A 17,023-nucleotide genomic window follows, 5' to 3' on the forward strand; every position below is an offset into this window, starting at 1 on the left:
AAACTGTACCATTACTGGGCCTTGGGTGTTTCTAACCCCTAAAAGACCTCAAAATTTAAACTTTCTCAAATTGACTGCCCAAATTAAATCAGAAAAATATCAAACTTGGTATTACCTAATCTGCCTTTGCATGAGGAATCTCATGCAAATTTCAAAATTCAAATCTGACCAAATTTGCAAAATCCCACCCAAAATTACACTTTTTTTCTTGAGTGTCTCTAAACTGGCTCCTATACCCTATAGCCTAGAAGGGTCTATTTTCAGTTTGCCCTTCCAATGAGAAAATTTCGCATAATTTACAAGGCAAGATACTATATTCTGTCAATGAGTATAACCAATATACATATAGATATTGTAAATGAGCATTAATATATATAAAATGTTTTTTAATTAGCCCTTCCATTGACATGTATTCTATTTTTTCACCCTTCTCTATAGAAGGATAATTTTTGAACAAGCCCTTCCAATGACAGACCCAAAAAAACTTTGGCCTTCATACGACCGACAAAATGCCTTAAGAAGAGCAGATGGGCGTCAAATCCTATCACTGATGAAGGGTGCCACCTTGAAACTAGAGAAAACAATGGATCGAGACGGCTTGGGGTTGCCACCAAAGGGATAGCATTCCCACAACAACCTCCTTGCCCACCAAGCCAATCCAAGGGGACGAACCACGCACTTAGCAATTCTTATCGAAGATTTTGAATCTTGGGGTAGCTTCTGATGAAAAGTCTATGGACTTATCCATCATCATTTTCCTTAGATTCTTTATTTCACTATCCACTTTCAATGCCAACGTTAAGCGTGACAAAGAAGCATAAGTTGAATATGCTCAGATAGACCTTTTCGATTTATTTATTTTTTGTTGCAAAACTCACAATGCATGAGTAGAATATATATTTAAACCAAAAAAATTACAAAGCAGACCATGGTCGCATTGAGCCATGGCTCCAACCAGTATCTTGAAAGACAACATGAGAGTAACGATGCCAAACCATAAAATAACAACCAGCTAGAACAAGGGACGCCAACCCGACTAACGACAATAGAACCGATACCAAAAAGCATGCCGAGAAGGGAGGGGCCCATTGTCCCCAACACCAATAAGACGCCTCTCGGGGTGCCTCCATGTTGGTGCCTCTGCCACCACAGGCAATCGGAATGCCCAAAAGTAGCCTCCACATATAGTTGAGAAGAGCCGAACCGAGCAGCAGACACATAATCCACCAATAGAAGCAAGCAAAACACTTTGGATGCACCACTTAGCAAGGATCTGCCACTACCCTCAGAGCATCCAAGGCCTGTCGCACATAGAAAAAAAAACAATCGAGAAGCTCCATAGCCAAAAACCACCACACAAAAAGATCATGCTTTGGGGGAGCCAAGCCCCTTCAGAATCAAGTTTTCACCGTAGGCCTTGCAGTCGAGGATGAATCCACACGAATGAGCATGCTAGAAGGAGACACATCCTACCAAGAAGCTCACTGCAAGCATCTCTGCCAATCCCCGAATGGAAGTCTACAACTATGAAGATCCCTGCAGCGACCACCCATTTTCCCTCCCCAGTGGGGGGGACCTCTACTGCGTGCCCAAAAATGGGGTTCAAGCTAAGGAAGCGACATCGTAGAGCAAGCAGGCTAGCCCAACGGTTTAGAACGGAGATGTTGCTGCTTGTAAAAACACCACGATGCCCACTCCAATAGAGGGACACCTTTGCCCCGCCCTGTCGCAAAACTCCCTTTGAGCCTCCCAACCCTCGAAGCCTCGCAGGCTGCACGATGCAGGTGGTCCTTGCCCTCGCATGACCTTTCACAACTTACAAGATGACAAAAAATTATCTCCAATTCAAGCATGATCTCTCTCTTTCTCTCTCTCTCTCTCTCTCTCTCTCTCTCTCTCTCCCCCCTAACCCACCCCCACCCCCACCCCCACCCCCTCCCCCCCCCCTCTTCGCGCACAAGTTGGCAAAAACCTTGCTCTTCAAGAACACACAAATATCTCCTTCCTCTTCCTTCAAAGGATGCACAAAGGGTCTAAAACAAAGCACACTACAATAGAATGATCCACATAGCATGGTTTACACAAAGGCCATACCTAGTGAAGGTAGGAAAAGACTGTGAGGGCCGTGTGCCCGTGCTCATGCGTGTGGGGGGAAGAGGGAGAGCCACATATCAAAGGGGGGAACACTACTCTTCGTAGAAGGAGAGTGAAAGAGTTTTTCTTTATGCTTTTATGTGTATGAGGGTTAATGGAGTTAGTGGGGTTAGGGAGACAAGGGTCCGGGGTCGACCACATGCCTTGACCCTAGCAATCTCCCACTTAAAGGCCAATGTGGTCATAAGTGGCGAGGACAACTAAAGCTAGTATGTACAACTGTGAAGCACGAAAGCTTCACCTTTGTACCAATTTGTTCACCCTACTTCCTTTAACTTGATAGCTTCCCCCGTGTACAAATTTGTGCACCCTTGCCACGATCCTTTACCCCAACAAAGACTCTAGATTCTCCCTTGAGATCAACTTCAAACTGTCTAGATTTGGAAGCAGTTTCCCAAACCAAGATGTATCATCGGTAGCCTGCACATGCTATCTTTGAGACTGAAGAATGACTTCTACATGAGAAATACATAGGCCCATGAGGCATACAACCTCAACAAATTGTGGCCAAGATCCAAGGGCCTTCATTTGGGAAAACTTCTCCCTTGAAGATTGTTTATATGCTGCTTAGTCCTATTTTGCCTAGATTGTGAGCATCCTCTAATAGATTATTATAAACCACAGGGAACGGGCCCTTCTCCCGTATACTTATTTCTTCCTTGAGTGTTGAAGGGTTGTGATATTCTTATCCTTCAATGTTGAAGGCTCATGCTTGCTTTTCCTCCATTATAGGAGGGTCACTTTTTCTTTGTGGATTTGCAATGCATCAAGAGGAATTCATTACAAGTTTTGCAATATAGCAACACCTTGATGATCTTGCTGCAAAATGGTATGTAGATACAAATATGGTATCATACATAGCAAAGATTGTGTAGGCTTGTACGATGCTCAAGGTGGAAGTAACAAAAAAATGTTCTAGCAAGTTCTAACTCTCAGCTCTCCCATTCTCATTTAGTCCATACTTGGCAACACAATAAGCATTGAAAGAGGATAGATACTCTATCCTCTTGATTTAAGATTGTGATCTTAATTGGCTTAACAGTTAATTACAAACAAATATCCTCATTCCGACAACGGAGCAGATGTGTTCCTATACTTCTTTCATCTCAACTTTTCATCACTTGGGAATTCATGAAGTAATGACTCCATCCACTTTGACTTGGCCTCATATTTCTTTTAGTGAAGAATGTTGAGTTGATTTTTACCATCATTACTGTTTCTTTGCATTTGCTAAAATCTTCCAAAAGCTTGAAGAAAATTTAGGAACAATCCCACTCACATCAACCTGCAACAACAACGTTGTTTGTGCTATTTCCAAGTAATAGTTCTCATTCTCATGTGTCCAATTTAAGCATATAGGTATGGACATCACATCTATTTATAGTTTCCATGTCATAAGGAAGTCTTACAAAAACTCGTACTATTGCAAACATGTATCCTATCATCAGATCGTGTTGCAATTTTACAAAAAACCAAAGGGCTCCACATCATTGCAAGTCAAGGCATCTATGCTGTATTGGTGATCACACAAGCAACGAACAAGTTCCCAAAGGTTGGCAAAGAAAACACTTGCCATTGTCTCTTGATCCACTCTTTTAAACCTAGGGACTGAAACCTTTCTAGCTAGATAAAAAAATGCTACAAAAATGCACAAGGTCTCTCTATAGATCTCTCTCACAAGGTCTTGTTGGCTCTCTCGACTTGTGCTCTATTTATGAAGACTCGACTCAACGTCATTGAATTTTGATTTTGCCTTTCGGGGCCCACTCTTGCACGTCCAAATATCACCTATGCAAGTGCAGGACGTGCTCTTTTTCTCCATTCTTTTCCTTGATGCTCTCAAAATAAGTTTGGCCCTCATACACTAGATTTGAGTCACTGCACGTACTGCTAGAACTCCTCAAAATACAAGCATATATGTTGACTATATTTGAAGGAAAACCCTTGTCTTATAGACAATAAAACAACCCAGAGCTTCCTTGCCCTGTGCTTGTCAGGCATATCCCACAATCAAACTTGTTGTGCTGCCTACTTGTTGATAGACTGCATTGAAGGGATGCCTTTGTCTTGTAGAAGATGAAATACACTTTTGCAAACCAAAGACCAAGGACATCTACCATTCTCTAATGATCTTGTCTGATTGGTTCTCTCCCCTAAACAAGCTTTGGGAAAAGCAATGGTTGGAGGCAAGGTAGGTGGTGGTAATAAATAACATTTGGACGCCACATTGGCCTTTGCCGATAAAGATGTTTCTTTAGAAGGTGCTATGGAGGGCTTTGGTGTCAGGAGTAAAGACTTGTGCAAGAGGGAGTGGATCTAATGGGTTTTTGAACCACAAAATGGCTAGTGAGGACCTCGCTCACCTCTTCAAGGAGTGCTCGACTATAAGCAGGGCAGACGTGAAAATGGGTGCAAAAGACCTAGAAACAAGGATATGCAAGAACGACATGTTCCTTGGAGGGATGGTGATGAAAAAGCCAAGTGTTACTGGTTTGCACGCAAATTGTTATTTTGCTACTTCAAGCAAATATAGAAGGCCAAGAATTGTCGAGTCTTTGAGAATAATCTTTCTTATGCCAGTTTCTCAGAGATTGTGCAAGAAAGTAGGGAATTGATTGAATCCATTGGTGGAAGAAAGGACTTGGACGAGTGGTATTGGACCATTAACACCGCTCTGATGGATTAGAGCTAGCATGAGTACGGGTAGGTGTTCACCTCTTGGTGAGGCCTGATAGCTTATCAATGTAATATGAGATCCCTCGAGGCTCGGCACGAGCTTGAGGGTGCATTGTACTTTGTTTTCAAAATTCAATACATCCACTCACAATTGTGAGTTTGGGTGAAGGTTTCCTCTTTGAGGTTGATGGGTCTATACAAGTATTAAGTCGTCTTGTGTTGTGTTTGTGTGATTTAGTTGAGGGTTGAGGAGTGATTGATGCACTAGATGTATCATTGCGTGTTATTGGTCTCGTAGATAATACATACTATATGGCTAGTATAAGGGTCGTTTGTAAGAGCAAAAGGTTGTTAAGAAGAGCCCTTAAGATTGTTCAACTATTTGCTTCTGCTTCCGGCTCAATGTGCAACATTGAGAAATCAAGGTTGATTTCTTTTTCATAATGCGACTTGTTCGACCCCACGGAATGGTCAGGAGAAGTTATAGGTAAGGGCACTATGTTTAGACACCTATGCGCTTCACTTGGGGTGGGCATTATAGATAAGCAAACATTTGTCTGGATCTTGACCAAAATAAATAGTAAAATGAGAATATGGAAGTTTGTGCTCCTCCCCTTCCATAGCAGTCACGACCATTAATGCTTTCATGATCCGTACATTTTATTTCTATCGCTGATGCTAAAATTGAGCAAATCCAATTGGAAAGAATTTTTGAAGCCTATGAAATGGTTCCTGTGAAAAAGCAACACAAAAAAACCTCAACCCCTTGCCAATGGGGAAGATGGAATGGGAGCGAGACCAACGAACAAGGGCGAAATTGGGATTATTGACCCCATGGTGCATGCAGAAGCTTTGTGTTCCAAATTGGTTGTCTCATTGACGAACTAGAAAGAGGAATGGACTATTATGGCCAGGAATATGATAAACAAAGCAAAGCTTTCCTCAAAAGAGGGCACTTCGAAGAAGCCATAGTTCGAAGAAGGCCATAGTGCTGGACAAGATTTTGGCACCTTTTTGGACATTCGTGAAGCTTGGAGGCTGCACAAGGGAGCTAGCACGAAAGTGTAACAAAGCAGGTTCAACCTTGGAATGGGGGGAGAATTTCAGATACTTCAGGGATTCATCTCTCAATTGGTCCCCCTGGATCTTCAAACCTGGAAGGAGTTCCTTAGACCCCTTTTGGAGGGAAGTTGCACGTCTGGTAAACAACAAAGGAATTTTTAAACTTTCTCATCTTTGCAAAGACAGAAGGTTTTGTTGGAAGGACGTGGAGCTCGCAGTGATGCAACATAACTTGGGTATGTACGAAACGCTTCTGATTGGTAGACTCTTGGAAGTGCCGTGATCCTCACCTCCACCTATCAATGCATCAAAAATTGATTGGAGAGCGTGGCATTGGCTGAAATTCAGAGTGTTCTTGCTTCCCAAGACCCAGAGTACCTATTTTGTACTGATATACAAAGCGGATTGGTTCGACCCACTCACCAAAATCTGGAAGAAAAACTGGTTAGAAGAGCACTGACAAAAGAGTGTTAAGGCCACTTGGGAGACTAAATGGCCTAAATACATGAAGGTATTCATCTGGAAGGTGCTTTGGAGAGCCTTGCCTACTGAGATTGAGGTGCACACTAGAGGGCTTAGCATCGAATCTTACTATGGTTGTAGGTCAGCCTCTTTTCATCACGTGCTCTACTTCACGGGGGCTGGCCACTAAAGTTTGCAAATGGGTTTGGAGGACTTGGAAGATCATCTTCTTTATTGATGACCTAATCTTGGGAGGGCGTGGATTCCAAAGCCAGACCGTTTTGATGTGCACCAAATTACTAGATTTTGCTACCTGAACCAAGTCGGGAAGTCTAGGAACCTTTGGGTATTTGAGGCCAAACTGCATGTAGCTCGTTTTGATGATATTGTGCGTATGAGCACTGAGCTCATCCATGGTGTTGGAACAAGAAGAGGGTCAGCTGACAAGGATGAAGAATGGATTCATGTATTGAGATGCTTAGAACACTCAAGAGGGTAGTTTTATCACCGTTGGTTTTGTGTACAAGCCTTTGCTGGAACCCTAGCTTCCTCAAGGCACATGTAGTGCTTGAGGGCAATTGTATTCTTTCCGAGTTAATATCTCTCTCAACTCACAATTGTGAATACGACCAAAAAAAACAAGAGGAGCAAAAGGTTTTGGCCCATAATCGTCGTCATTTCTTTTTGTCATGATTCTAGGCAATATATTTTTTGGATTTTGGCCCATAATATTTGTCATTTCTTTTTGTCATGATTCCAGGCAATAAATTTTTTGGATTTTGTATATTGTTCTTTTAAATTTGTGCAAAATTTTGAAACATAAAAATATATGGCTTAGTGATAGAACAGTAATTAAAACAGATACGTCAATAAAATACTCGAGGACAGAGGTTTGAAATTTCCCCGTCAAGCATTAGAGAGAGAGAGAGAGAGAGAGAGAGAGAGAGAGAGAGAGAGAGAGAGAGAGGAGCACTAAAGTGAATTAAAGAGAGGAAAAATCTTGGGGCTTCCAAATGAAGTCACCCAAAACTATGTATCTGATGTTGTACGGGAGCTAGCCCAGTTGGTTGAGCATGCGAGCTCCGTGACCCGGGTCATGGGTTTGTTGTGATTGGGTGACGCTTGAAGACGCTCTCTTGTATCTGCCCGGATGACAGTGCATGGACTACTAGAAAAAAAATGTCGACGAGAGCTACCCCAGTTGGTTGAGCATTCTAACTCCTTGGCTCGGGTCATGGTTTTGCTTGCGGTTGGGTGAGGCTTGAACAAGCACTCTTGTAGCTGTATGGGCGGGAATGTCCAGACCGCTGCAAAAAAAAGAACTATGTATCCAATGTTAGAGCATTTTTGCTTCATGGAAAATGCATGGAAGGTGCATAATAGTGTTGAAAATCACATTGAAGGCGTGTGTGATAATGCAACTAGACCATGTGAACTTGAAGTTGCGTATCAAACTCGACATCGAAGAGTGCTTCTATGAGCAAGTTGATCAAAGGGAGTGGGGGTAACTTTTTGGAGACCATTCTCCAAAGCTCCTTGAACCAATGGAGTAAAAAGTAAAGGAGTTGGGTGGTTGGCAATGGGAATAAAAGGGTGGGGCTCCCGAACCAAATGATTTAGACCAACACAAAGTGGTCGTGCTTGGAGACGCACCATGAAGTGCAAAATGCATATTCAAAGAAGCTAATTGCAAGTTGATAGTAATTTTGTGTGGTCCTAAGGTTTGGACTATGAAAGAGAGCTTGAGCAGGTAAGTAAAAGCAAGATATTTGTACTTTGCTCACGCTCGTGCGGACGCGCACGCGTACACACACACACACACATTATAAATATGACACAAGAGTAAGAAAAGATCTCTCTCTCTCTCTCTCTCTCTCTCTCACACACACACACACACGTGCGTGCATGCGCGCGCGCACACACACATGACACAAGAGACACACACATATGACACGAGTAAGAAAAGATTACACACACACACACACACACACACACTCACACACCCTAGTGTTTAAGTAACACGGGATGGGGTCAATGACGAGGGATCCATGGCGGGCAATTTCTTGGCAAGGTGCGAGGAATTGGGGCCGTCGTATCTCTGCAATAAAGGGGGACAGGGCTTTTATACGATTAGAGTCGCATAGTTCTCAACGTGTTGCGCTAGGCGAGTTGGATTAGGTGCAACTTTCGATAATGGATCAAAGGGTTGCCATGACGTAGTTGGAACCTTAAACTTTTTATCCGATGAGACTTAATCAACGGTGGATTAAACCTCCCTTTGTTGATCCCTTCACTTCTTCGGTGTCATTTATAGTTGAATAGCACCATGCGTGCACACACACGTGCGCGCGTACACACACACACACGACACTAAGAGTACATGCCCCCTCCCCAAAACATACATACACAATAACCGTACATTGGAAAAATGGGGATTGTTTCCTTTTTTTTATATTTAGAAATTCTAAAATTTTCAAACGTGGAGAAAATGAAAAGGGGTTAGTGATTGGTGCCTTTAAATACAAGAGCTGTTGAACTCCCTTATTATACTTCTAGCCAGTTTGCGTTGGGTCTTCTCAACTTCTGATTGATTGTGTTACTTAGTCCTGAGGGTCTTCTGATTGATCGTGCTTATAGCTAGCTAAGTCTTCTGTCGTCTTCATTGTGTCGTGCTTTCTTTATGCAGTATGCAGAATAGACTACATAGAATGATAGTCTTGCGCGTACGTTCTATATCAGAGTAGCAGTGATTTGAGGCGCGCATGTGTGTGTGTGGGTTCCTCTCTGTGTGTGTAGTGTTTTTCAAAACTTCATTGGAGATGACGGAGTGGTTTCTAAGGTCTGTTGTACATGCTATTTGGGGGAGGAGGAAGGATGTTTATTATGCACTGAGTTTCATCTCCATAGCTGGAAATCTTGTTGTACTAGTCGGCCCAACAGTGCAAACATCAATCCTGTCGTACATCCATGTGCTTCAGACTATTGGGTTGTTGCAAAAGGCGGCATCCGCCATTGGGTCACTGCAAACGGTGTTGCATGCCATCTCGCCCATCGGGGCGTTGCAGACGCATGCCTGGATTGCAGTTCCACACTTAGCAGAATTGGTGCTGCAGAGATCTGTGCTCTACATCCTCCTCAACTTGATAGTGGCAAGGATCATCCATAAATCCGGTTTGTTTGCGAAGAGATCGACAACATCGCATCCTGCCTTCATGAAGCAGGACGAGTCTCGTGCGGTTCGGAATCTTCAAGTTGTCTATGGCTCACATTGGTTGGCTCCCAGTTATCTGCATACTGTGTACAGCACAATGTCGAATTATGCGGATGTGCCTAGCGGTCCATCAATGGTACTCATCTCAGCTCACTCTATGTGGGGATTGGGTTTGTATATCTTTGTGGTAACATGCTTTCACATAGTATACATAACTGCACATAATCATGCTATACAGACATATAATCATGTTGCTGCACATAACTGATTAGAGAGAGAGACATATAATCATGTTGCCAATCACATAACTGCACATAATCATGCTATACAGACATATAATCATGTTGAAATTTATGTCTTTCCACATAAGGGTTTTTACCAATTACAAAGTTTTCTCCTACTCTTTTGTGTTTTGTGCATCTCTGTTTGTGTGTGTGTGTGTGTGTGTGTATATATCTGAATTATCTTTATGATGACATTCATGTGCTTGCTACCACCTTTGAATGACAAGTGTTTTGTAATTTATGCAGAGGGACTGCTTGTTTCATTGCATAGGGAGTTTCCCAATCACCGATCTGTCGAATCCGCTACTTCACGTCCAGGGGCACCTCAACGGCCATTATTCACATAATGATTCACTCTCACAGAATGCCCGGCCCATGCCTGCAACCCCTGCTGCCCCCTCTCCAACTCCCCCCTCCCCACCTAGCCTGTTCACCATAGAGCCCCTGGATGAGTTAGTAAAGTCGATGCAAACTCATCAAACCCCCTTTCGGGAAGCTCAAATAAGCAGGCATCCGCTACGGAAGGTGGCCACAAAGGTGGATTTGGTGCAAGCGGTGAGGGCAAGGAGGCGGAAGGAGTCGACGCCGATTATTGATGATAAGCCAACGACGAATCAACAGAAGAGTGGGAGGTCCATGAAGGGAGTGAAGGAAAAGCATGGTATCACGAGTGGTAAAGAGTACAACAAGGTGCACTCGCAATCCATGAAGCAAGGCAAGGTGGCAGGGGGCGGCGGTGGCGTGGAATTAGTTTGGGGGCGAGAGGATGATGACAATGAGTTGAGCAGACAAGAGTTCAATGAGAGGGTGGACACATTCATTTGCAAGTTTAAGAGAAGCCTGACCATGCAAAGGAAAAATTCTGTTAATAGACTCCTTGGGATTTATTAGGAGTCTTCTTAATAGATATACTTGGGTCTTCCCTTGCTTTCTGTAGGTGCAAGGCAGAGGTCCCCTTCCCTTTAGTTACTTTCTGACATATGAACGTGTAGATTAAACCACAAATCCAAAGATTTACACCTTAGGTCTTGTCTACCTTGTACAAATACCTTGTTAACAATTGATTATGTTGTAGTTAGTCATACTATCTCTTCCATTACCTTTCCCCTTTTGAAAATGCAAATTTTGATCAATGTTTGTGCATGTGCATAAATCTTTCTTTAAAGACAAAATTTTCTAATTTTTGGATCATTATTTGGATTTATTGCTCAGATTCATCAACGTCGTTGCACTAAACTTTGATGTATAAAAATGCGTACTCCGAATAAGAAGAAAGCCATCAAAGAATGCTTGTTGTTTTTCACACACTGTGTTTTTTTTTTTTTGAGGAGATAATATGTAGAGGACTTGGCATGCACAATCATGTAATTTAGAGTCCTTTGCCATGCTTATCATTTATGAGGATAAGAGCTATAAGAAGCTCATCCATGGTTTAAGGTTTCCTCTTTGAGGTTAATGGGTCTATACAAGGATTGAGTCGTTATGTTTGTGTGATTTAGTTGAGGGTTGAGGAGTGATTGATGCACTAGTATATGGCTAGCATATACAAGGGTCGTTTGTAAGAGCAAAAGCTTTTGGCCCTTTTGTCATGATTCTAGGCAATATTTACTCAATTTGATGCATAAGATGAATGGCGAGAGCCTAAACGAGTACGATTAGACAAAGTGCATCCAATTTACTGTCACGCAAAGTATGCACCAACCATTTTGGCATATCTCTAGTCTGCTCATTCTTAGCCCTTTCCACATCAAGTACATCATGTACATCTCCATCAGTAATAGATTCATCTGTAACATTTTCAAAAACCCCCATAGGTTGAACATTTATCTCATTTGAATTCACATTCAAATTTTCACCACTGAAAAGAGTAACAGAATGTCATAAATGTCATGTGATCTTACATTAATGTCCTAGTATATGATAGCAAGGCCTAAATAGAATCTTCCACAAATACAATATCTCGTGAAACTAAGATATGCTTTGTTTGTGGATGGTACAACCTGTGCTATAACCAACAAAGATGTAATTGATAGCCTTATCATCCAATTTTTTGCGCTGCATTTGTGACATCCATGGATTTAAGGGCAACCTATAACCCACAAAAAGCCTGCCGTGCTTCTTCAATTTCCCTGCGGGCCCACCAAAAAATGAAGAAGCCCGACCGGCCAGTAACTAAATATATATAGACAGGCTCGATGGGGCCCGCTAGGTGTTATTTTGTGTGTGTGTGTGTGTGTGTGTGAGAGAGAGAGAGAGAGAGAGAGAGAGAGAGAGAGAAGAACTCCTACGCATGTACGTCGAGAGAAGAGAGAGAAAGAGAGGGGGTCGTGTGAGAGCGTGCTCTGCGTCATAGTGCACGACAGTAGCAGAGTACCTAACCACACGACTCGAGTGTTTGTGTTGTGTGGTAGCGTGTCTTTTGTCTTATTGTACGACAGTAGTAAGGTACCTTAACACACAATGTGAGTGTGCGTGTAAGCTGTTCTAGGGAATAGTGCTAACCACGGGGCCATCACCTCGGTTACACGGGGAATATGATGTTCTTGTGGTAAGTATTGTCTCACCGTTTGGGTACTATGTTGGTAACACAATGATATTGGTATCCTTATGGTTGGCGAGTCAACTTTTCTTCTCCTTGCCAAAAAAAAAAATATGGGCATCAATCGATAACGCGGCCATATGATGCTCGTATGCAAACTATTATTACTTTTTAGATTCGATCGGCAGCAACTATAGAGTGATGTTTGTTAAAAGCATTTGTTTTTGTATATGGCGTCCAAGTCATTTTTCCGATCTTATGAATGTCATATAATTTGCATATGCATATGAATATCATGTTTTTAAAGTATTAAGTATATGAAATACTTGGTCGATAACGTGACCATGAAGAGTATTTTATATACAAATGTCTGAACTGTCTATAATTGTTATTTTGAAGTATTTTTTGTAAAAATTTATCATATCTAATCATATTCAAAAAAAATATATTTGTTAACATGTCACTGAATATTTTGTCCCGGATAGTGCTAGTTACTTGTGCTTGTTAGCATATACTGAAAACGGATGGGCAAATCCTTTGAATTTCAAATGTTCCATAAAAAAATTATTTTTCCTCCTCATGTGCTTCTATTTTCAGTTATTACTGAAGACGACGTGGGGAGTCTCTCTCTCTCTCTCTCTCTCTCTCTCTCTCTCTCTCAGAGACTAGCAGGCGGTTTGCTGAGTCTTGCTCTCTCTCTCTCTCTCTCTCTCTCTCTCTCTCTCTCTCAGACTAGTAGGCGGTTTGCTGAGGCTCTCTCTCTCTCTCTCTCTCTCTCTCTCTCTCTTTCGTTCCTTGCGCCGAGAATTCTGCCTGAGAGATTAGTTGTCAAAGCTGATCTCTTTCTCTCATTTTGACACAGATCTACAGAAATGGAGAACCAACAAGCAACATTATTGCCACTAGCTCCAATGCTGGAAATGGAGCCGTACTGTAATCTGATGGTAAGCAAATCTTATGTGTAGCCCACCCACTCCAAATGAAGTCATTGGTTTTGTTGGTCACATCTATAGTTTTGTGAGGGCATTTGTTCATAGTATGTGTGTATTACAACATCAAGTGTTAACAGCTATACACTTAAGTGATTTTAAGTAAATAACATATTATGCACGTCTATAGTTCTCAGGAAAAAGCAGAAGAGAGCCACTACAGGCAGTGAATTACAACTCCCAAGATCCAGCTCTTTCTGTAATCAAGGAATATGAGAGAGTAAGAAAGAGGAAATAATGGGAGCAGAAACAAATGAAATTTCAGCGACAACATCATGCCCTCAATGATGAGGAGAAAAAGAAAATCTCCTCCGAGATTGTGAGAGCTTTCAAGAGTAGGACTGAAGGTTTTAATACAGAAGCAAAGTGGAAAATATGGAATCTTGTTGCTCAACATTCGCATGTTCAGGCGATCCATGATGAGTCTTTCGAGGAGGAGGCTGCTATACAGACCGCAATTGTCTCCAATGTCTGCAGCACACTGGCTATCGTCAACCAGCCAGGTTCCAATGAGGAGTTGTTTTTGAAGAATGCAGCATTGCAGATGCTGTTGACTTCAAAGAAAAACATGCCTATTGCAAAAATTGCCAAGGTCCTAAATGTCAATTGTCGCACCTTGCACAAGGCGAGATCACGACAGGCGAAGGCCGATATTGATGGTCGATTGTTTTCATTGGTTGCATGTCACAAGCGACACCGTCATAGCCCTACAGATGAAATTAAGGAATTGGTCTACACATTTTGGAAAGTGGAGACTCGGGTTTCATCGAACAAGAAGGATGTTTGTCAAAAGAGGATGGGGAGGAAAAGGTACATAGAACACCCAATGCACCTCCTAGACGAGCCTCACGTGATCAATTAAATACTTGTACCATAACTTATGCATTTTATGCATTGCATCTCTAGTGCTTAGTAACTTGTATATGCTGATCAATAGCATACTGATCTGTAGACTTTTGCTAGTTAGCATATGGAATGTGTTGGTTAGCATATTGACTATGCTAGTTAGCATATGGAGTATGCTAGTTAGCTTGTCTTGGGTTCTAAATAGTATACAAAGCTAGTTGGTTAACACAATATGTATGCTAATTAACATACCTGGTATGCTAGTTAACAAACCTAGTATGCTAGTTACATACCTAGTATGCTCAATTACATGATAAGTACATTGTTTAATAGGAAGTGATTATGCTAGTTAACAAACCTAGTTAACACAATATGTATGCTAATTAACAAACCTAGTATGCTCAATTGCATGATAAGTACGTTGTTTAATAGAAAGTGATTATGCTAGTTAGCATATGAAGTTTGCTAGGTAGCATACGGAGTATGCTAGTTAGCAAGCCTTCAGTTCTAAATAGCATACAGAGTTAGTTGGTCAACACAAAAGGTATACAAATTAACAACACTTATGCTAGTTAACACCTAGTATGCTCACTAGCATGATGGGTATGCTATTTAAGACAAGGGTTATGCTAGTTAGAACTAGCAGTTGGGCTGGGTATGCTAGTAAGCATATGGAGTATGCTGGTTGGCATAAGGAGTATGCTAGTTAGCATGCCTTGTGTTCTACCTAGCATATAAAGTTAGCTAGTCAGCACAAGATGTATGCTAATTAACATCATTTATTCTAGTTAGCACCTAGTATGCTCAATAGCATGATGGGTGTCCTAATGTGTATACTAGTTAGCATAGTGAGTATGATAGTTAGCATATGGAGTATGCTAGTTAGCATATGGGGTATGCTAGTTAGCATGCCTTGGGTCCTAAATAGCATACATAGCTAGTTGGTTAACGCAATATGTATGCTAATTAACATACTTGGTATGCTAGTTAACATACCTAGTATGCTAGCTACATACCTAGTATGCTCAATTGCGTGATAAGTACGCTGTCTAACAGAAAGTGAATATGCTAGAGTTAGCACATGGAGTTTGCTAGGTAGCATATGGAGTATGCTAGTTACCAGGCCTTGAGTTCTAAATAGCATACAAAGTTAGTTGGTCAACACAAAAAGTATGCAAGTTAACACCACTTATGCTAGTTAACAACTAGTATGCTCACTAGCATGATGGGTATGCTATTTAAGACAAGGGTTGTGCTAGTTAGAACTAGCAGCTGGCCTGGGTATGCTAGTTAGCATATGGAGTATTCTAGTTAGCATGCCTTGTGCTCTACCTAGCATACAGAGTTAGTTGGTCAACACAAAAAGTATGCAAGTTAACACCACTTATGCTAGTTAACAACTAGTATGCTCACTAGCATGATGGGTATGCTATTTAAGACAAGGGTTATGCTAGTTAGAACTAGCGGCTGGGCTGGGTATGCTAGTTAGCATATGGAGTATGCTAGTCAGCATGCCTAGTGTTCTACCTAGCATACAAAGCTAGCTAGTCAGCACAAGATGTATGCTAATTAACATAATTTCTACTAATTAACACCTAGTATGCTCAACAACATGATGGGTGTCCTAATGAGTATGCTAGTTAGCATATGGTCTGTGCTAGTTAGCATGCCTTGTGCTCTACCTAGCATACAGAGTTACGTGGTAAACACAAGATAAACGCTAGCTAACACTCTTTATGCTAGTTAACATACGCTGTTGCATGAACATTAGGATGTTGATTGTCACTATGATTTGTTTTCATGAAATTGCTGGATGTCCTAGATAGCAATCTGAATACTGATCATCATTTGGATGTTGCAGGTTGAGTTATTTCGTAGATTCAAGGAAAAAAATCCAAACTGCAAGATTGGCATGAGAATGTTTGAGATGTTGACGCCACTCTTTTGTAGGCGGCTGAAGGATAGATACACATGCTGTTGCGAATACCATGTGCAAATGTCTTTTTTGAAGGACACACTGAACCACATGTGCTCTCGTGCTTTTGGGCTGCATAGAGCAGGTTGTGTATATGCAATATTTGTGCCCCAGGTGAGAACATTAGCAAGGGTTGCTTGGTTTCACATCACACATTCAAAGGTGTCACACATATGTGGGAGTCCGTTCTCTGTTCAAAGCCCGTAGATGCAGTTTTCCATAGAAGGGAATGCCTGATGGGAGAGTGTTTGACATGTGGAGTGAATACATTGGAATTATGCTGCTTGGAGACAGCAAAGCCAGGTAATAGTATTAATGTGAAAGTATTTGCATATGTACAAGCTCAAGACAAGCATGGAAATAGTAACAAAAGAAAAGATCTTTTTCACAAAGAAATGTAGTGATGGGAGTTTCTTCAACTCTTGAAGACCAAGTTGGAGCTCTTTATCACTCATAACTATGTGGCTCGATGGCAAGGACAACAATGCAAGGATTGCCTTCTTCGGTTTTTGAACAATGTCGTCGTGTTAGTTGTTGATTTTGCAGAGAATCATGCCTTCAAGGAACAAGATGAGATTCAGTCAATGCATTGGCACTCTAGTCAAGTAACCATTTTTGTACACATAACATACTACCGCAAGGCAAGGGAGGTAGTTAAAACCATCCACTTCTTCATATCAGATGACAAGGTGCATGACACGTTGTTCGTGCAGCACTGCTTCATGCTACACCGTGACTGGTTACAACAAGAGGGTGTCACTCCTAAGCAACATTGGGTGTGGTCTAATGGTGCGGCCTCATAGTTCAAGGGAGCCATGACTTTTT

The 17,023-nt window shown here is 41.7% G+C and overlaps 1 protein-coding gene across 1 annotated transcript; it reads left to right on the top strand.

The window, feature by feature from the left end:
- The first annotated feature begins 8,325 nt into the window (after positions 1–8,325).
- On the top strand, positions 8,326–10,933 carry LOC147435792 (uncharacterized). Its single transcript, XM_086488732.1, has 2 exons — positions 8,326–9,701; positions 10,096–10,933. Exons 1-2 carry the CDS (start codon positions 9,117–9,119, stop codon positions 10,738–10,740), a joined length of 1,230 nt encoding a protein of 409 aa, XP_086344858.1. The 5' UTR covers positions 8,326–9,116; the 3' UTR covers positions 10,741–10,933.
- Positions 10,934–17,023: the final 6,090 nt, after the last annotated feature.

The sequence above is a fragment of the Adiantum capillus-veneris genome, chromosome 18 (assembly GCF_014529385.1).
Source record: "Adiantum capillus-veneris isolate H3 chromosome 18, ASM1452938v2, whole genome shotgun sequence".
In the NCBI taxonomy this organism is placed as follows: Eukaryota; Viridiplantae; Streptophyta; class Polypodiopsida; order Polypodiales; family Pteridaceae; genus Adiantum; species Adiantum capillus-veneris.

What these genes read in the sequence shown, in the direction of transcription:
- LOC147435792 (XM_086488732.1), top strand. Translation starts at nt 9,117, where the DNA reads ATGTGTGTGTGTGGGTTCCTCTCTGTGTGTGTAGTGTTTTTCAAAACT. An exon ending in TGCCTAGCGGTCCATCAATG is followed by an intron (nt 9,702 to 10,095) that starts GTACTCATCTCA and finishes TAATTTATGCAG; the next exon opens with AGGGACTGCTTGTTTCATTG.